This window comes from Trichomonas vaginalis, chromosome V (assembly GCF_026262505.1).
Source record: "Trichomonas vaginalis G3 chromosome V, whole genome shotgun sequence".
NCBI lineage: Eukaryota > Parabasalia > Trichomonadida > Trichomonadidae > Trichomonas > Trichomonas vaginalis.
Genome location: NC_067207.1, coordinates 15764909 through 15785155, shown reverse-complemented (window position 1 = coordinate 15785155; position 20247 = coordinate 15764909). Strand labels below are relative to the sequence as shown.

Sequence of the window (20247 nt, the reverse complement as noted above, 5' to 3'; positions counted from 1 at the left end):
GATATTAAATCTACATTTTAAACACTTACAATTATACCATAAAATATCCAATAAATGATACTTTTAGAATATTTATTAAGATTTTAGTTTGAAGGAGAATCAATGAAAAGAACAAATAAAAGATGATATGAGAAATGTAGATAACAAACAGAGAAACAAGAAGGAAGAGATAGTTTGTCTAATATAGTAATGACAAGTTTACCGTTGCCTTCCCAAACACCTGGGATGTTAACAATGTCATAGAAAAGATATCCATCCGTTTTTCTGAAGAAGTATGGACGTTCATCTGTTATGTTGAAGAAAGGTCCTTTCGCTGCAATATTTCCATCTGGGATATCTGCATCTTCTGACAAAACCCACGAACTTCCTCCTCCCGAACCTCCATTTCCATTATGACTTGCAAAACCACCAAACCACCCACTTCCTGCACCTGACCTGTCAGTTCCACCAAAACCTTCCCGAACCCCAATATCACTTATTGATCCAAATTCTTGTGCAGATTCCCCTGAGCCAAAAGTGAAACCCGAAGTGGAGTTCGCTAAATAACTCGAATTATAAATTCCATTAATCCAAAAACCTTGAGCAATGAGTCCGCCACCAGAACCACCAGATCCATCATCGGTGGTACCATATTCATTGATATAAGGATGCACGTTGTCTGACCCTCCTCCACCGCCGCTCACAATCACGCGATGCCAGAGGTCATTTTCTAAAAATTTGACAGTGGTTTGACCACCGCCGCTTGCAGAACTCAAGTAATTAACGCTATAGTAGTTAAATGAATAACCACCTCCGCCATAACCGCCAGGAATCATTTCATCAACGTTAAAATTATCGTATATACTTGTAGAATGAAATAATCCATGACCTCCTATCGTCGCAAAAGCGGTTATCTGCTTTGGAAGTCGGATTGTACCAGAGATGTAACCTCCTGCACCGCCACGACTCCCGAGCTTTCTACAAGCGGTATTTCCGTTAACCATTTTAACAATGTTATCTGGAAGACAATTTCCGTCTTCATCAATATATGATGAAACAAATCCATTCTTAGCACCACCTGATGGACCATAGAGCTCAAATTTATATAAACCTCGAGGAAGTTCGATAATATAATCAGTACAATTATCATGTTCGCTACAAGGATAGTTAAACACATATTTATTTTTAGATTTGTCTTCAGTTACATTTGTCTTCCATCTTACTTTAGCAACTAAAGAATATTTTAAAATTGGATATCAATTATCCTTCAAAGGGATGTCGAAAAGTGAGGTGATGTGATTTCGAGTATTGCTAAAAATTTAAAATTAATTTTTCGTAAAGATATTGTAATAAACAGAAATTCATCAAAAGTGACAGCTCTCGATTTTTTGACATTTGTAAATTCTAAATTGAATGAGAAAAATGAAATAATACTAAGCATAATACAATATTCTAGATTTAATTATAATTAGGAAAAAGTTAGTTTTTAGAGTACTTTTCATAGGCATATAGAATGAAATCTTCTGAAAAATAATATCACATAAACTCATATTATTTTCTAATATATAAACTATTTTATATAAAAAATCAAATTCAATGATCTTAAAAGCGAAGGATAAACCTCAAAATTTACGAAATATAATGAGTGGGAATATAATGCTTATCTATCATAAAACCATATGAAATATCAATTTTTGCTTTACGCCTAATTTTGACGACAATTAGCAAAAATGTTAAATGTTAACACTCAGTCCATTTGAATATGAAAAATAAAATTGACTTTGATTAAATGTTTTTATTTATCATGCAATTCTTCTTGCGACCAAAGATTTGAATAAAAGTTCAAAAAATAAGATAGCTTAAAAATAATATACGGTAGTGTTTACTAATAGATGAATAGTATATAAAATTCTATTAAAATGGATTTGATCCAAAAAAATATAAAACCAAAAATAATTGTTATAATTTAAATGAAGAAGTAATTTAAAACGATTTTATTTATGATCAAATTTTATATATTTTTTTTGGATCAAATCCATTTAATAGAATTATATACTATTCATCTATTAGTAAACACTACCGTATATTATTTTTTAAGCTATCTTATTTTTTGAACTTTTATTCAAATCTTTGGTCGCAAGAAGAATTGCATGATAAATAAAAACATTTAATCAAAATCAATTTTATTTTTCATATTCAAATGGACTGAGTGTTAACATTTAACATTTTTTGCTAATTGTCGTCAAAAATTAGGCGTAAAGCAAAAATTGATATTCATATGGTTTTATGATAGATAAGCATTATATTCCCACTCATTATATTCGTAAATTTTGAGGTTTATCCTTCGCTTTTAAGATCATTGAATTTGATTTTTATATAAAATAGTTATATATTAGAAAATAATATGAGTTTATGTGATATTATTTTTCAGAAGATTTTGTGTTCTTCTTCAAAATTTTATTTTTTTTATTAAAAAGAATCTTTACAAAATATACATTTACTTTAATTAATATTTAAAAACGTGCTCTATCAAAAGTTCCAAAAATTCAATATTTTAGCTTTTCTGAGGTGTCACTTTTGATGAATTTCTGTTTACAACATTGTATGAAATTCAAACTCTATATTTATTAAAATTCTAAATTTTTAATAAAATAACTTTTCAGAGGAATATGATTTTGAATGGTTGATTAATAAGTATAAAAATGTCTTCGATTTTAAGGAGGGAATTGTTCCTTATGAGGTATACATCATAACTATATACCTCATAAGGAACAATTCCCTCTTGATAGCTGGGAAACTTTCTCTGAATAACTTATCATTTGGAGAAAGTTTCCCAGCTATCTATTAGAAACTAAAGGCTGTGAGGCACTAATATATAATCAGTGCCTCATAGCCTTTAGTTTCTTATTAAAAACGAGAAAACTTGTTCGAAATGATAAACAATTTCGAACAAGTTTCTCGTTTTAAGGAGGGAATTGTTCCTTATGAGGTATACATCATAACTATATACCTCATAAGGAACAATTCCCTCTTGATATCCTGGATATTTTTGAATATATTTTTTTAATTAAAGTTCTCAAAAGTATTATCAAAAGTGATTTTTTAAAAATATCTCCAATTAATTAACTAATTAAAAGTATTATATTTTTAAAATTAAATAGTTTTTCAATTTTTTTGAAGGAATTGAGATACTTCCCACGACAATAAAATTGAGAGGTTTACATTATGACTGATCTTAGCATGCAACAATTAAAGTTTTTTGTCATATTAAATATATAGAGAATTCCATTCTTTGGAATTGAGATTTTTTTTTTCAAATCAACAAAAAGGTTCCTACAAATACACTTTATATGTTTATTCTGGTAGTGAAATTCGAATGTAGGCAATTAAGAGGTTACTATGACACTTTTTATCTTTTTTTTGGCATTTTTGAAGAATATTAGAATCGAAGAAACGAAATTTAATTTGATGGGAAAAAGATGATACTTATTTTATTGGAGAATTAGTGAAAAGAGCAAATAAAAGATGATATGAGAAATGAAGATAACAAACAGAGAAACAAGAAGGAAGAGATAGTTTGTCTAATATAGTAATGACAAGTTTACCGTTGCCTTCCCAAACACCTGGGATGTTAACAATGTCATAGAAAAGATATCCATCCGTTTTTCTGAAGAAGTATGGACGTTCATCTGTTATGTTGAAGAAAGGTCCTTTCGCTGCAATATTTCCATCTGGGATATCTGCATCTTCTGACAAAACCCACGAACTTCCTCCTCCCGAACCTCCATTATCATGATGACTTGCAAAACCACCAAACCACCCACTTCCTGCACCTGATCGATCTGCTCCACCTTCACTTGTTTGAACACCATTTTTATTTTGAGATTTTTCTTCCTGGGCCGATTCACCTGATCCGAAAGTGAATCCCGATGTTGAATTAGCTAAATAATCCGAGGAATAATTTCCATTAATCCAAAAACCTTGGGCAATTAATCCTCCACCAGAACCAGCAGCCCCATCATCAGTTATCATGAAGTGATCAGCTGCCTGCACATTATCAGACCCTCCTCCACCGCCGCTCACAATCACGCGATGCCATAGATCATTTTCTATAAATTTGACAGCGGTTTGACCCCCTCCGGTACCTGCTCCAAAAACACGTTGACTATAATAGTAATTAAAGGCAAAACCACCACCATATCCACCATGAATCATATCATCGACATTAAAACTCGATGTTGTAATATTATAAGTTAATGGTCCATGACCTCCTATCGTTGCATAGGCGGTTATTTTTTTGGATAATCTTATGATACCGGAGATATACCCTCCAGCGCCACCTCGACTACCAACTTTTCTGCAGACAGCATTCCCTTTAACAGTTTTGACAACTTCATCTGGAAGACAACTTCCAAACTTATCAATATATGACGACACACGCCCATCTTTTGCACCACCAGAAGGACCATAGAGCTCAAATTTATATAATCCTTGAGGAAGTTCGATAATATAATCAGTACACTCAACAGGAGAACTACAAGGATAGTTAAAGGAATAAGTCTTTTTAGAATTGCTTACGGTAACATTTGGGCTCCATTTTTCATTGTCAACTAAAGAATAAGTTAATATTTTATGCTAATTTATTCATTTATTAAAAAAAAGCATATTATACATGATTTACAGAATCTATAGAATCATATTCATTCATAGGAAAGCATCTAAATTATTGAAAAATCAGTGAAGAAAGATTTAAGGGTGAACTTACCACTTTCTGACATTCTCTCAAATTTCTTGTTTAAGGTTTTATTTTCTATGCCTCTTCGCACCCGTATATCTCTTTTTGAGAGAGAGTGTCAGAAGGTGGTAAGTGCACCCTTAAGGCTAGTGTTCATTTTTCTCAATTTTACAATTCTAGTATCTCAACCATTATGACTATGGGAGGTAACCATAAGATATTATAAACCACAAAATCATAGAGGCGTGCTGAACCGTTGGGTGGAAATTGAATACCCACACTTCAGCATGGACCCTTCTGATGGAGATAGACCCAACATGTATATGGATGAATATTAGGACATTAGGTATAGATGAACATATATAGGAATGAGGACCACCTTGGGTCAGCATCAGATATCGAATTTTAGAACCATCTAATTTTCATTCAATATTCTATAGGTGCAATGTATGTTTCCTATATATAAAGGTTTGATAATAGTTATGTCTCAATATAGATCTTTGGTCCCAATTTATATTATGAATATCATCAATTTGTGTGTTTTTAACATTATATATTAGTATTGTGTTGATATAATGCTATATTATGTAGTGGTAGGTGTGTCTTGATATAAATTATGTTATTGATCGGGATATGAGTACAAATGCAAGTTATCCCGGGGTGAGGTCAGGGCTATCGCGTCCTAATTCATAGGGAAGGGTTATCATGCCTAGTATGTGTGTGCTGTGCTATCCGTTTGTCCATTGGATGGCACAGCACACACAATCACAAGACAAAACCTCGAAGCGAGGAACAGTTCTTGTAAGGATGTGGTAACTATATACCTATCCTTACAAGAACTTGTATAGTGGAGCAATGTTTCGAATTGCTCCACTTTTCCTCCCATCGAGGTTATCCCGAGGTGAAGTCATAGCAATGGGGCTCATATTGATGGTGCACCATTGCTATGACTTGCACCTTCGTATGGTACTATCCATTATGAATTTTGAAATAATTTTGCAATTGAAATGATCTTAAATTTAACAAAAAAGGCCGAGAAGGGGGTCCTTTCTCAAGGTCAGGGCCCTTCTAGTCTTTCTGGTGTCGGAAGGAGTGGCTTTTGCCAGTATTGCCGCTCCTTCCGGCATCATCTTTGCATTTCGCAATTGTCGCGGCAAGTGCATTCTGGCACCACAGGTGCACTTGCCGCGACATATGATTGCGAGTGTCTGCTGCTCAGCCCCGGATTCGCAGCAGACACTCGCAATGCGAACCAAAGTTCGCCAGAAAGACCGGGAAGGGGGTCCTTTCTCAAGGTCAGGGCCCCTTCTAGTCTTTCTAGAACTGTAATTTGACTTATTTTGCCGAATCTCAGGGGAAACCGTCCGTGATTTGAACGATCTCCTGAGATTCGGCAAATTTGATTGTAAGCGAGGCTCTGGCCTTTGCTTGGGCTAGAGCCTGTATTTGTATGTCTTTCAGGGCCGAGTTCCTGCGAGACGTCGACATGATCGACGATCATCGCAGAACTCGGCCCTGAGGATGAATTTTGCAGGCTCTGGCCTTTGCTTGGGCCAGAGCTTCGTATTTTCTACTTTCCAGGGCCGGATTCCACTCCTGCCGCCCGGGATAAGGGCGGCATTTGGGAAAGCCGGCCCTGGGGAATGTAAGCCATGCCCTGGCCTTTGCTATGGCCAGAGCCTGTATTTGCATGTCTTTCAGGGCCGAGAAGAGAGGAGATCGCCAATGATGTGGACGATCTCCCTCAAACTCGGCCCTGCGGATTGTATTTACAAGCTCTGGCCTCGGAAAAGGCCAGAGCTTCGTATGGACGTTCTCTCGGGACTGGATTCCTCTCCGGCCGCCCCGAATCAGGGCGGTCTTTGAGGAAGCCGGCCCCGAGGATTGTTTGCGAAGCTCTGGCTTTTCCTGAGGCCAGAGCTTGTGATTTTCGTTCAAAGCCAAGTTCCTCTCGGATCAGGCCTAATGAGGACGACCGTCGAGGAACTTGGCTCTGAGGGGATGAATTGTTGGCTCTGGCCTCGATGAAGGCCAGAGTTTTGAATGGAATGTTTTGATGGGATGAGCCTATGAGCAGTAAGCTCGTCCCATCAAAACATTCGTTTAAAAATTGAATTAAAAATTATCGTATGCATTCAAAAATTAAAACAATTAATATGTATAATATTATTATGTAATAATAATAGAATAAAATATATATAAAATTATGTAAAATTTTCAAAAAATATTGGAAAATGGAATTTTGAAAGAAAAAATAAGAGTTTGTATATGAAAAATTGATATTAGAAAAAATCTAGATTAGTAGAGTTAGATTATTTAGAATTTAAATGAGAAATGAATTATGAAAAAGGAAGATTAGAAAGAATTGTATATTTATAATTTAATAAAATGAAGGAATCGAACTAAGGAGTTTACAATTACAATACAATAGGACAGTATATTGTAATTGTAAACTCCTTTCGAGAAACGATTTTCGAATGTGACATTCGTGCCACAAAGTGAAAGCTTTTCTCGAAAGGAGTTTACAATTACAATACAATAGGACAATATATTGTAATTGTAAACTCCTTTCGAGAAACGATTTTCGAATGTGACATTCATGTCAAACAATTAAGCAAATTTCTTATCTGAGTACATGTATGCAGGGTGCTATGGAAAGACCCTGCATATATGCACTCAGATCGGAAACTTTGTTCACGATGTCACATTGCGGAACAAAAGTGAGAGCAAACCGAACATTTTAACCACATTATAAGTTTATGTAAGGATAAAAATATAAATTCCCTGTCCTTGCACAAACTGTTGCTCGCTACGAAGTTTTGCTTTGTGATTGCGCGTGCAGAATCATTTTAAGCACATTTCAATAGCATAAAACACATATAATATATGAATAAAACAATTTTATAACCTCATAATATAAAAATAAATGTTTTGAGTTCGCCATAAATTATGCATTCCAATTATTTTGGATCTATATACTTATTCCTAATAATATATATTATAACTCATATAGTAACCCTCATATCCACTGTGATAATATAAAAAAACGATTTCTGTGTTAAGATATAATTTATCTCACATATCAAACTATGGATTTAACCTATAATAACACAAGAAACATATAATATATACATATGTCTATATGCGCACATGACAATTAGGTCTATATTAGATAATTTTTTGTTCACAATAATCTTATATATCTGACCAAAAACTCATATTTGCCTGAGAGTTACTGAGGATAATCTCATATGTATCCTCTATCTTCCTGCTTAACCATAGGCTCTAAGTCTTTCATTTTTATATGTATGCTGAACCTCGGGTATTCAATTTTTCCCAACGGTTCAGCACGATACCAAAATCATATGCTATTATAAAATCGTAATAAAAACCTAATAGGCAAACACTTTTACGATGTGCATAATAATATTTTTAGTTTGAAGTAGAATTAATGAAAAGAACAAATAAAAGATGATATGAGAAATGAAGATAACAAACAGAGAAACAAGAAGGAAGAGATAGTTTGTCTAATATAGTAATGACAAGTTTACCGTTGCCTTCCCAAACACCTGGGATGTTAACAATGTCATAGAAAAGATATCCATCCGTTTTTCTGAAGAAGTATGGACGTTCATCTGTTATGTTGAAGAAAGGTCCTTTCGCTGCAATATTTCCAACTGGGATATCTGCATCTTTAGACAAAACCCACGAACTTCCTCCTCCCGAACCTCCATTTCCATTATGACTTGCAAATCCTCCAAACCATCCACTTCCTGCACCTGGTTTATCGAAACTAGATGAAATAATTTTAACGCCGTAATCATTTTTGGATATGAATTCTTGAGCAGATTCGCCTGACCCAAAAGTAAATCCAAATGTTGAATTTGCTAAATAGCTATTATTATATCTACCATCAATCCAAAAACCTTGTCCAGATAATCCCCCACCTGAGCCAGCCGATCCATCATCTTTCTTCATGAAATGGTCCTCTGGTTGGACATTATCAGATCCTCCACCACCACCGCTCACAATTACACGATGCCAAAGATCGTTTTCTAAAAATTTGACAGCGGTTTGACCACCTCCACTTCCTGCACCATTATCTATAGCATGATAATTAAACGCATATCCACCACCACCATAACCACCATGAGTCATATTATCGACGTTAAAGCTGGATATAGTTGCTGTTGAATAGAAAAGACCATGTCCTCCTATCGTTGCATAAGCAATGATTTTCTGATTTAGTTTTATGGTGCCAGAGATATAACCTCCGGCACCGCCTCGACTGCCAACCTTTTTGCAGACAGTGTTTCCTCTAACTTGTTTGACAACTTCATCTGGAAGACAATTTCCATCTTTGTCAATGAAAGATGAAATATATCCATTCTTGGCGCCTCCTGATGGACCATAGAGTTCAAATTTATATAATCCTCTTTATAACTCAATTACATAATCAGTGCACTCATCAGGTGATTCACAAGGGTAGTTAAATGTATATGTCTTTTTAGAATTACTCTTAGTAACATTTGGACTCCATTTTTCATTGTCAACTAAAGAATAAGTTAAGATTTGAAATTAATTATTCATATTATCTATTTAATATTATGATCTATATTGATTCATTTAAATGCTAACAAGGTGAAACTGATTTTGAGCAATATTCCAAAAACATATGCATTTGTATTGTTGAAAAAAATAATATTTAAGGGTGCACCCGTATGTACGTTTATTTGAGAGGAGGAGGATTACCCTCTCAATTTTGAGGGATTCGTTAGTTTATTTTCTCGATGAATATGCAATAAAATTTGATTTTTACTAGGGTTGTACAAACTGGCACGCCTGCTGGCACACTTTTTTTTGGCCAGCTGGCACGATTTTTTTAAAAAACACATTAAAAAAGTCACTTTTTGCCCCATCTAATGAGATTTTTTTTACAATTTTTTTCCCCTTATTTTTCAATTTAGATATGATTTTAAGCTCTCCAAATTGAAGTTTACCTGATGTTTCTTAGTTTTTATGATAATAAAATGTTGCAAAGTTGAGTTTGGATTCAATAAATTTAAGAAAATTTTATTTTACAATGAAATTATAAGAAAGGATGTTTTTATCCTATGTCAAAGAGAATACATTTGTAGATCCCGACTTTTGACATGGTTGAAAATTCCAAAAAAAAATTCAAAATTTAAAAAAAAATTAAAAAATATAAATTTCATGTTAAAAAATGATTTTTGAAATTTTTTTGGAAAAATAGAATGTCATATTTTTATGTTTTATTGCTATTTTTTACGAAATCAATAAAATATTTGTTAATTTGGCTGAGATTATAAATAAAATCTTTCTAAATCTTGCAATTGATTGCTAAAATCTGTTTTATGTATTAATTGGCATTGAGATTCGTTATAAAAGAATGCGAATTATTTTGTATGAGTAAACGTATTTTGTAAAATTTCAAATTCTCTTCTCTCATTACTTACCTTAGATCTCTCGGCTTTTAGCTCTCAGATTTCGCTCATAGAACTCAGGTTTTAGTTATGTACTCATAGATGTATCATTACTGCCCGCAGATCTCTCATTACTACCTTACTAACCAGATCTTAACTCTCCGACCTTACTAACCAGATCTTAACTCTCATTACTACCTTACTCATCAGATCTTAACTCTCATTACTACCTTACTAACCAGATCTTAACTCTCATTACTACCTTACTAACCAGATCTTAACTCTCATTACTACCTTACTCATCAGATCTTAACTCTCATTACTACCTTACTAACCAGATCTTAACTCTCATTACTACCTTACTAACCAGATCTTAACTCTCATTACTACCTTACTCATCAGATATCTAATTATTTACATATGATTTCTCACATCTCACTCAAGTCTCATTACTTACCCTATCTTTTTAACCTTTTCTGATAATTACTGAAATAACTAAATCCTTTTTTTAGTTTAATTCTGATATTAAATTTTTAAAATCTCTTTAATTTTTTGAACTACGCCTTTAATTTGTAATTGCCGATTTCACAGATTTGAACCATTTAATAAAATAACATTATTCAACTTAATCATATCAAACATGGTAGTTTGATTTTCAGATCTACATTTTAAAAACCTCTTTATTATCTTGAGTTATACTTTTATTATATAATACCTGAGTTCATAACTGAAAACTCTTAATTAGAGTACAATATTCAACTTAATCATAACAAGATTTGTTGAATTTCAAATTTGATTTATATCTTCCATCACTTAAAACTCTCACAGCTTATAATATAAGCTAAAAAGTATATTTTCATAGTAATAAAATTAATTATTAAATTTTTTACTTTTTCCTTTCCAAAACTAGAAAAAAAGGAAGGGAAAAGGGAAAAAGAAGAAAGAAAAGAGAAAAAGAAAAAAAAAGAAGAGAAAAGAAGAAAAAAATAATAATGAGCATATTATATAATTGTGGTCATAGGCCGAGTGGCGTGGAAAGGGTGGAGCCCGAAGGGCGACATCCTTTCCACGCCACGAGGCCCGATTTTTGGCCACTTTTTTGATTTTGGCCGCGTGCCAGGAGCTGGCAGGCGGCCCGCAAAATTGTGCCAGTTTGTACAACCCTAATTTTTACCTTATCAATATACTTCATATAATATACACATGTTCATGTAAAAACTTTTTTCCAAAATCCTCAGGAATTAAGGGATTTTTGAATTTAAAAATTTTTTCGAATTTTTTCGAAAAAAAAATATTTTCAGAACAGCCTTAACGGCTAAGATTTAGGAACAATGTTAAGTATCAAAAAGAAAGGAGGTCTGATATAGACAACATATATCGTTGAAGGTTGAAAAAATCTCTAATATTTGAGCCCAAAATTTCAAATTTTAATTTTTTGAAAAAAGAGGCCACCCGTATGTACGTTTATTTGAGAGGAGGAGGATTATATTTTTGAAAGGGTGAAACATTATGAATATGTTAATTATATAATAATATGTATTATTATAAAAAAGAAAAAATAAAGCACGTTAAAATTTTTCTTTCTTGATTTTTTACAAAATCTACTTAGAATTATGCAAAATATTACTAAATAATTATAAATTTCAAGTTAAATTTTTATTTTGATAAATAATTTAAATTTCAAAATATCAAGTTCAGTTCGACTATGTATGTAGTAATTCCTCAATAAAGTGCCAAAAACCTATTAAAATATATGAACATTTTCAACATTTTAATGTTTTTATTTAAAAATTTGATGGAATATGAGCTTCAAACAATTATTATGTAAATAAAAATAATTAAATATATGTATTTATTCGTATTACAACCGTAGTAAGTCGATTCTTCCTTTCTTCTACTGAGTTTTGAATTTGATTTCGAATTGTAAAGAGATTCAAAGGGAAAATACTAGCGGATAAAAACTACCTCCATGAAAGGGTCATAATGGACTCAAGTTGTATTTTTTGATATTTTTTTGCTTTTCGAGCCTAAATAGGTAGCCAAGATAATGCCTAAAAATAAGGTTCTAAATTCTGAAGTTTACATGATCCTCTCGTGTGCACCCTTAACAAATAATAAACATTTTATTCATAGTAATATTGTAACAAAGGGAATCAAGTATGATAATGAAATGCAAGAGTTCATAATCATTTTACATGATTGAGCATTACAAACACGAAGAGACATCATATTTAAGCTGCTCTCAAAAAGCATGTCAACAAACTCTCGACTTTTGTTTTGACAAATAACACCACAAACTAATTTATCGCAGCCAACAAATGCACCTGAACCAATAGACTTAATAGAATATGGCAAATTGATAGTTTGTAATGATTTGCATCCATAAAATGCATTTTCGCCAATAGTTTCGACAGATCTATCAGGGATGAGGATTGATTCGAGAAGATGACATCCAATGAAAGCTCCGTTTTCGATGATCCGTATTCTGTCTGTGAACGTGAAAAACCTGTTTGGTGATGCAGGTGGATAAACATATAGTTGTGTTCGTTCGCTATTGTAAAGCGCACCATTGTCTGTGCAAAAGTTGATCGATTGGAAATCTGTAAAACGTGATAAACTGTTGCATCCATCAAAGACACCATAGTCGAAATTGACCAAATTAGAATTACTTGTAAGTGTAACATCTGTTAGTTTGGTGCATAATCTGAAACATTGTCTTGATAATCTTGTAACAGTATCTGGAATTGTTATTGATGTGATTGATGTATTTGTGAAAGCTTCTGTTCCGATTGAATATATGTTATTCGGTAATTCAATACTTGTTAATAAATAACAATTCTTAAAGCATGTTTCTGGAATGGATGACATTTTGAAGAATTTGTTTTCAAAAACTATTTTTGTTAAGCCTGTATTGCAAAATGAATTTACTCCAACACTGAGAATATTATTTGTAAATGAGAAAATATATAAACTCGTACATCCATCAAAGCATGAATCACCAATTGTGATATTGATATCAGATCGACAATTAAATGTACAGAATTGTAAATTTAAACAATATCTGAAACTCTTGATTCCAATATATAAAATTTGATCATAAATAAAATCGTTTTAAATTACTTCTTCATTTAAATTATAACAATTATTTTTGGTTTTATATTTTTTTGGATCAAATCCATTTTAATAGAATTTATATACTATTCATCTATTAGTAAACACTACCGTATATTATTTTTTAAGCTATCTTATTTTTTGAACTTTTATTCAAATCTTTGGTCGCAAGAAGAATTGCATGATAAATAAAAACATTTAATCAAAGTCAATTTTATTTTTCATATTCAAATGGACTGAGTGTTAACATTTAACATTTTTTGCTAATTGTCGTCAAAAATTAGGCGTAAAGCAAAAATTGATATTTCATATGGTTTTATGATAGATAAGCATTATATTCCCACTCATTATATTCGTAAATTTTGAGGTTTATCCTTCGCTTTTAAGATCATTGAATTTGATTTTTATATAAAATAGTTATATATTAGAAAATAATATGAGTTTATGTGATATTATTTTTCAGAAGATTTTGTGTTCTTCTTCAAAATTTTATTTTTTTATTAAAAGAATCTTTACAAAATATACATTTACTTTAATTAATATTTAAAAACGTGCTCTATCAAAAGTTCCAAAAATTCAATATTTTAGCTTTTCTGAGGTGTCACTTTTGATGAATTTCTGTTTACAACAAAAGTACCTGATTTACCTCATTATTAAACCATTATCTCATTTATTATTTATTCCGTGTATTCTTAGAATTACTAAATTCAATTGAGAAGATAATAATTTGAGAAGGAAAAATCAAACCTCAATCAATTCGATTATTCTAAATAAAAAACTATGATTTCTTTTAAGAACTCAGTTACATGTATTAATTCGAAAATACAAGAATGGTTTCATAAAACAATAACCCTACATTTTGTAAAAATCAAAAGATTCGCTTAGGAAACCAAGCATTATTCGCATGCAGGATCAACATGGAATCATCCATTCCAACATGGTGTAAAAAAAAATCTTCGAAAAAAAAACTCGTTTTTTTCCCAAATTTTTCTTTCATTGGTGCAGAAAAAAAATTTTGAAAAATGGGCTGTATTGCGTCATCTGCAGCCCCTTCTAAATATATGGCGCAGAGGCAGCAGAGGCAGCAGATGGAGTTCTATGACGAGGAGAACCCACCGCCCCCACCACCCCCTATGCCTCTAGAAGAAATTATTAAAATGGACGTTATGAAAATACTCCAAGGTTTAAATCAGATTCGAGCTCCTCAAGACATGTCACCAATCGTTTGCCTAAACGAATATGCATTCCCTTTATACTTAGGCTCGTTTGTTTTCGATGAAGATAACAATGGCCACGTAGATATGCCTGTAGTTGCATTCAGCCACAACAATCGTACTAAATTCATATACTTCGGAGCCATCGGCTTCTTGCAGCACTCCATGATTCAGAATACTGAAACAGCCGCTTTTTTGGAAAATTCGATTACTTGGGCTTCTGATTATAAAGTCTCGACTATCAGGGTATACCTTTACGCTATGCCTAAGAATATCGTTGCTACACTGGTTTCTGATATCCAAAGCTACGGATATAACGTAGAAGCAGGAAATGAATTACCAAAATCTACATTTGACGTCGTATTTTGCACTACAGCTTGCCCTGATGTTCACGGTGTAGCAAAGCTCGCTAAAATGGGCATGACTATCTTCTATTTCTATGTTCCACTTTATCAACCAAATTCACGACTACTAAGCTTCTCAGGCCTTGCATTCCCGCAATGCTCGCTAAGCTCCTCATCTATATTCATGAGGAATAGCGCTGAACCCGTACTACAACAGTATCTTGTGAATAATGTAATTGACGAATACTTCAGAGTTCTTGATGAACAAGATTCCGAGGTCTCTGAATTGGACAACGTCGTTTCCAAGCTTAGGTATTACATTAGCGAAATGACTCCAGAAAATGCGGAAATTATTCTAAAATTACAGGACAAATCAATGGAATACCTTCAGAAAACGGGATTCAGGAATGGAGAACTCATGTGCAATGATACTAGACAATGCATGGTTTGCATTATCCTTTCAGAATTAATAAATAAGATTCCTCCCGAATCTGTCAAGCCCGTACCAGACCTTGAGCTTTTCCCAGGCGTAACAGACGAAAAAACATGTACAAAACGTATAAATATCGAGACAAAAGCAGGAATTTGGCATTCGACCGGATTATGGTTACAAGCAGGACAAATTGCGACTGTAGAAACATCGAACCATCTTACAATACAAGTTGGCGCGCAGACTTTATGTCTTCTCGTCAAAGAATTTCCGTGGAAACGATGGCCATCGGTAATTACTACTTACAACATATCCCCGAATACTCCTACAGCCATTGCCACCCAATTTGGTGGGCCAGTGTTCGTTCTTTCCGAAAAGAACCACAATGTTTCCGTTCAAATCGAAGGATGCGCACTTTACCCCTATTTCTACAACGACAAACCAAGTATTTGGGAACAAACAAAGACTTCCACCATCCCGTGGGGCGAAATCGAAACGAAATACGTTTGTATCAACCTTCCTGCAAGAATGATCCACAACGAACAGAAAATTAGCCAGATGTGTAAACGTATCGACCAATTAATGCAATACATTCGAGAATTTGAGGCCATTCAGTACAATACTTTCAAATCTCGACTTGTATTTGACGTAGAAGTTGCCAAAGGGGAGCCAATAGTAGAAGATGTAGTGTTTATGTCGGTTGACGATGTCCAAACCTATCTTACCAATGCAACTGACGACAAATTTATTTATACAATTTTATTATTGGCCCAATCCCAAATAATTGACTTCTTTATGTCACCCATTATTGAGAGGAGCGTTGCCTCGTGTGCAGTAAGGTACGCTCTCTCGAAAGTTTCTCCAAATGCCAAAATTCCAGATTTCCTTGACGCGAAAGCACCTTATCTCTTCAAACCTCTGTGGAATGTGTGCTCACACCACGGTGCGCAGCCATTCGCAACTGCTTTGAGGAGGCAGTCCGCGCAGAATTACGTGGATGATGACGAAGCGTGGAAGAGTTTCGTCCAAGTTTTGGGAACTTCCGCTGGATCTGACTTCACAAAGATTCTGGATTTGGGTGCGAAACCAGGAATGCTTCTGGAACAGTCTTCTGAATGTTTGGCACAGTATCAATTGGATCAGGCAAGTCTCTGATATATTTGTTTGTATTTTTTTGTTTGTATTTTTTATTTTTTTATACTTTATTATATTATTATTTTATCTTCTTTTATATATTGACCATGAATACAATTTGATAAACGTTGTATGTTATAACTTTATCTTTTTATTTTACACTCTTCTTTATAAAACACAACTCTTTTAAATTATATTCTCTTACAAAAATCAATTCATCTTTATTAGAATAGCAAAAAAAGTATAATTGCCATACTATGCATTATAAAATGATATATAATAACTTTGTTCCGATTTTGTTAAGTGTTAAAAAGCGTAATTCTATTGCATATGATTATTTTTGCTTCTAATGCCGGACAATTTTTGAATCAAAAATAATCGTCGGAGTAGAATTTTAGCTTTTTTGCTTTAGAAAATTGGGATATAAATCTTGGATGTCAAAAAATTGAGAGAATGTCAGAAAGTGGTAAGTTCACCCTTAATTTTATTAAATATTCATGATTTCTACTGATGATATGAGTTTAAATCAATGCCCTGAAGAAAGCTAAAGCAAGAATGATGTCATTCTATAGAAATGTGGATTTTTTTGTAAAATACACTCGAAAGTATATCAAAAATTGAGATTAAATTTTTATTAATTCACCTTTGAAATCAAAAACTTGAACATTGATTTCATAGCTACCAGTTTGGTTCTTTCCTGTATGAATAATTTTGAAAGCAACAAAATAGTTGTTTGTTTGGAGAGGGAATTTCTTGGTTTCCATAGTCTTAAATGCATAATCTTTATTATCTAAAACAACAGTTGATCCATCTTCTTTTATACCTTCCAACCTCCAATATCTCAAAAGACGGCTATCAGAGTATGTTGATAGCAAAATATAAGAATTTGGTTTTAATTTATATCCTTTGAGATCCGCTCTAATCCATGAATTTTCAGAATTTTGGGTATGGAAATCATCATGAGTAGTATAAGTATTTATATCTGTTAATTTTCCACAACAACGAGTTGATGATGAATATTCCATTTTGATTTCTTTAGAAGCAAGCAAAAATACATATGAATTTGATGGATTAGAAATTTCAAATTTTGGTTTAGCTATAGGTTTTTCGAATGATGATTCAGAGTTATTAGCGAGTTCAATTTTATTTCGTATATTTGAATGATAGTGTTTCAGCGTGTCTTTATAAATCTGTAGAAGAATTGATTCGAACGAATTTTCAACTGAAAAATTATATATTTCATCAATGATATGAGGAGTGCAATATTCTAATGAAATATGTCTAAACAAATCAAAGAACTTATTGTCACATTTACAAATTTCGAGGAGTAACATGCAGAGTTTATCCTCGTTTTCGATTTTTCATGATTTTGATGTCAAAATTTTTTTCGCAAAAGTCATATCCAAATTCAACAGTATTTTCGATAATATCTGTGTCATTCAGGCAATATAAGTGTGATGATATGTATTCGATGCATTGATTTTGTGTTGTGAAATCGTTTTCCATAGCAGAAATTTCATATTTCCGAAATACATTTTCATTTGTAATGGAACTTTCTGATTTGATGTGTTTGATGTATATTTGTATCAATAACTGATTCTTAAATCGTTTTCCAAATTCAAATATATCATGATAATGATCTTCATCTTCTTCAAACTCAAGGATTCGGGTGTCTATAAACTTCTTGAGTATGTTGATTGAATCTTTGCACTTAATATTTAGTTTCAATTCAATGAATGATATTAATTTATTCAAAATGCATTCATTTTTAAGGGTGCACCCGTATGTACGTTTATTTGAGAGGAGGAGGATTACCCTCTCAATTTTGAGGGATTCGTTAGTTTATTTTCTCGATGAATATGCAATAAAATTTGATTTTTACCTTATCAATATACTTCATATAATATACACATGTTCATGTAAAAACTTTTTTCCAAAATCCTCAGGAATTAAGGGATTTTTGAATTTTAAGAATTTTTTTTCGAATTTTTTCGAAAAAAAATATTTTCAGAACAGCCTTAACGGCTAAGATTTAGGAACAATGTTAAGTATCAAAAAGAAAGGAGGTCTGATATAGACAACATATATCGTTGAAGTTTGAAAAAATCTCTAATATTTGAGCCCAAAATTTCAAATTTTAATTTTTTGAAAAAAGAGGCCACCCGTATGTACGTTTATTTGAGAGGAGGAGGATTATATTTTTGAAAGGGTGAAACATTATGAATATGTTAATTATATAATAATATGTATTATTATAAAAAAGAAAAAATAAAGCACGTTAAAATTTTTCTTTCTTGATTTTTTACAAAATCTACTTAGAATTATGCAAAATATGACTAAATAATTATAAATTTCAAGTTAAATTTTAATTTTGATAAATAATTTAAATTTCAAAATATCAAGTTCAGTTCGACTATGTATGTAGTAATTCCTCAATAAAGTGCCAAAACCCTATTAAAATATATGAACATTTTCAACATTTTAATGTTTTTATTTAAAAATTTGATGGAATATGAGCTTCAAACAATTATTATGTAAATAAAAATAATTAAATATATGTATTTATTCGTATTACAACCGTAGTAAGTCGATTCTTCCTTTCTTCTACTGAGTTTTGAATTTGATTTCGAATTGTAAAGAGATTCAAAGGGAAAATACTAGCGGATAAAAACTACCTCCATGAAAGGGTCATAATGGAGTCAAGTTGTATTTTTTGATATTTTTTGCTTTTCGAGCCTAAATAGGTAGCCAAGATAATGCCTAAAAATAAGGTTCTAAATTCTGAAGTTTACATGATCCTCTCGTGTGCACCCTTAATATATGACTAGTCTTATATCCAACATCTCTACATTAATTTCGAGAATTAGTATCTACAAAAATCATTTATATCCTATTTGGGATTTGATGTTTAATTTTTTGACAAATACGAATTGTATGGAATATGCCGAAACAATGAATTGTTTAGTAGCAGTAATAGAATGCAATATTGAATTAGATGAAATTGATCAAAACAATATGCTTTTTTAAAACATTAGTATCTGATAAATCAAATAAATTGAATTTGTTACAGAATTCTTTAATTGTAAGAAGATGTTGACAATTAAAGTGTTATGTTGAGAGCAATTAATGGTCACACATGTGTTCTGCGACTTCTTCTTTCTGATCCATCCATTGATGTCAATGCCACTAACAACTCATCACGTACAGCATTGATCCGGGTAGCTCGTGACGGACATTTCGAAGCTTTAGAACTTCTCTTGAGTTTTCCAGGCATCGAGAAGAACATCGTCGACAAGAAGAATCGCAGTGCTCTTCATTACGCAGTTCTTCTCCACCACAAACAGTGCGTTGAGTGTCTTCTGAACGACAAAGATGTCAATCCACAACTTCCTGATGATTCTAGTTTCACACCTCTTCACATCGCTGCATCTAATGATTTCTCAGACTTAATCCGTCTTTTCGCCGATCGAGATGACGTTGACTTGAACTGCGTCGACTCAATCCAGTGGACACCTCTCCATGTTGCCGCTAAATGCGGCTCAACTAGTTTCGTCGAAGAGTTGCTTCAACACGAAAATGTCGATGTCAACCGTCAGAACTTGATGAAGCGAACTCCTATTTTCAACGCTATTGAAAACGAAAAAATCGAAGTTGTCAAAGTTCTCCTTTCTCGTGAAGATCTCGATTTGAGTGTTGTTGACAGCGAAGGACACACAGCTAAAGATGTCGCACTCCAGACAAAGAACGAAGATATTATTAATCTTCTTTTAAATAAATGAGTTTTTTTATTTTTTTTTTGTTTGTAAAAAAATTATTTTTAATAATAAAAAACGATAATAATAAATCCTTGAAAAAT

General features: G+C 32.6%; 7 protein-coding genes across 7 annotated transcripts, besides 12 other annotated features; 2 read left to right on the top strand and 5 right to left on the bottom strand.

Moving 5' to 3' along the window:
* Positions 1 to 55: 55 nt before the first annotated feature.
* TVAGG3_0343760 (glycine-rich protein family) lies at positions 56 to 1248 on the bottom strand (the record flags this gene model as incomplete). Its single annotated transcript, XM_001323167.2, has 1 exon — positions 84 to 983. The coding sequence occupies one exon, from the start codon at positions 981 to 983 to the stop codon at positions 84 to 86; it is 900 nt and encodes a 299-aa protein (XP_001323202.1).
* Positions 1249 to 1326: 78 nt separating this feature from the next.
* Positions 1327 to 1361: a mobile genetic element.
* Positions 1327 to 1361: a terminal%2Cinverted (terminal inverted repeat of Banshee-A3 transposon ID:TVAGG3_0343750).
* A 1180-nt stretch (positions 1362 to 2541) lies between these two features.
* Positions 2542 to 2579: a mobile genetic element.
* Positions 2542 to 2579: a terminal%2Cinverted (terminal inverted repeat of Banshee-A3 transposon ID:TVAGG3_0343740).
* Positions 2580 to 3465: 886 nt separating this feature from the next.
* Positions 3466 to 4194, bottom strand: TVAGG3_0343730 (glycine-rich protein family; the record flags this gene model as incomplete). Its single annotated transcript, XM_001323168.2, has 1 exon — positions 3466 to 4194. The coding sequence occupies one exon, from the start codon at positions 4192 to 4194 to the stop codon at positions 3466 to 3468; it is 729 nt and encodes a 242-aa protein (XP_001323203.1).
* A 539-nt stretch (positions 4195 to 4733) lies between these two features.
* Positions 4734 to 4858: a mobile genetic element.
* Positions 4826 to 4858: a terminal%2Cinverted (terminal inverted repeat of tvBac_53III transposon ID:TVAGG3_0343720).
* A 3273-nt stretch (positions 4859 to 8131) lies between these two features.
* TVAGG3_0343710 (glycine-rich protein family) lies at positions 8132 to 9232 on the bottom strand (the record flags this gene model as incomplete). Its single annotated transcript, XM_001323169.1, has 1 exon — positions 8147 to 8872. The coding sequence occupies one exon, from the start codon at positions 8870 to 8872 to the stop codon at positions 8147 to 8149; it is 726 nt and encodes a 241-aa protein (XP_001323204.1).
* A 2092-nt stretch (positions 9233 to 11324) lies between these two features.
* Positions 11325 to 12262: a mobile genetic element.
* A 23-nt stretch (positions 12263 to 12285) lies between these two features.
* On the bottom strand, positions 12286 to 13026 carry TVAGG3_0343690 (regulation of response to stimulus; the record flags this gene model as incomplete). Its single annotated transcript, XM_001323170.1, has 1 exon — positions 12286 to 13026. One exon carries the CDS (start codon positions 13024 to 13026, stop codon positions 12286 to 12288), a length of 741 nt encoding a protein of 246 aa, XP_001323205.1.
* Positions 13027 to 13861: 835 nt separating this feature from the next.
* Positions 13862 to 13899: a mobile genetic element.
* Positions 13862 to 13899: a terminal%2Cinverted (terminal inverted repeat of Banshee-A3 transposon ID:TVAGG3_0343680).
* Positions 13900 to 14276: 377 nt separating this feature from the next.
* TVAGG3_0343670 (experimental autoimmune prostatitis antigen 2-related family) lies at positions 14277 to 16563 on the top strand (the record flags this gene model as incomplete). Its single annotated transcript, XM_001323171.1, has 1 exon — positions 14292 to 16412. The coding sequence occupies one exon, from the start codon at positions 14292 to 14294 to the stop codon at positions 16410 to 16412; it is 2121 nt and encodes a 706-aa protein (XP_001323206.1).
* Positions 16564 to 16840: 277 nt separating this feature from the next.
* Positions 16841 to 16873: a mobile genetic element.
* Positions 16841 to 16873: a terminal%2Cinverted (terminal inverted repeat of tvBac_53III transposon ID:TVAGG3_0343660).
* A 141-nt stretch (positions 16874 to 17014) lies between these two features.
* Positions 17015 to 17725, bottom strand: TVAGG3_0343650 (protein ubiquitination; the record flags this gene model as incomplete). Its single annotated transcript, XM_001323172.1, has 1 exon — positions 17015 to 17725. One exon carries the CDS (start codon positions 17723 to 17725, stop codon positions 17015 to 17017), a length of 711 nt encoding a protein of 236 aa, XP_001323207.1.
* Positions 17726 to 18163: 438 nt separating this feature from the next.
* Positions 18164 to 19204: a mobile genetic element.
* Positions 19205 to 19501: 297 nt separating this feature from the next.
* On the top strand, positions 19502 to 20170 carry TVAGG3_0343630 (2-5A-dependent ribonuclease family; the record flags this gene model as incomplete). Its single annotated transcript, XM_001323173.2, has 1 exon — positions 19502 to 20170. The coding sequence occupies one exon, from the start codon at positions 19502 to 19504 to the stop codon at positions 20168 to 20170; it is 669 nt and encodes a 222-aa protein (XP_001323208.2).
* Between the last annotated feature and the right edge of the window lie 77 nt (positions 20171 to 20247).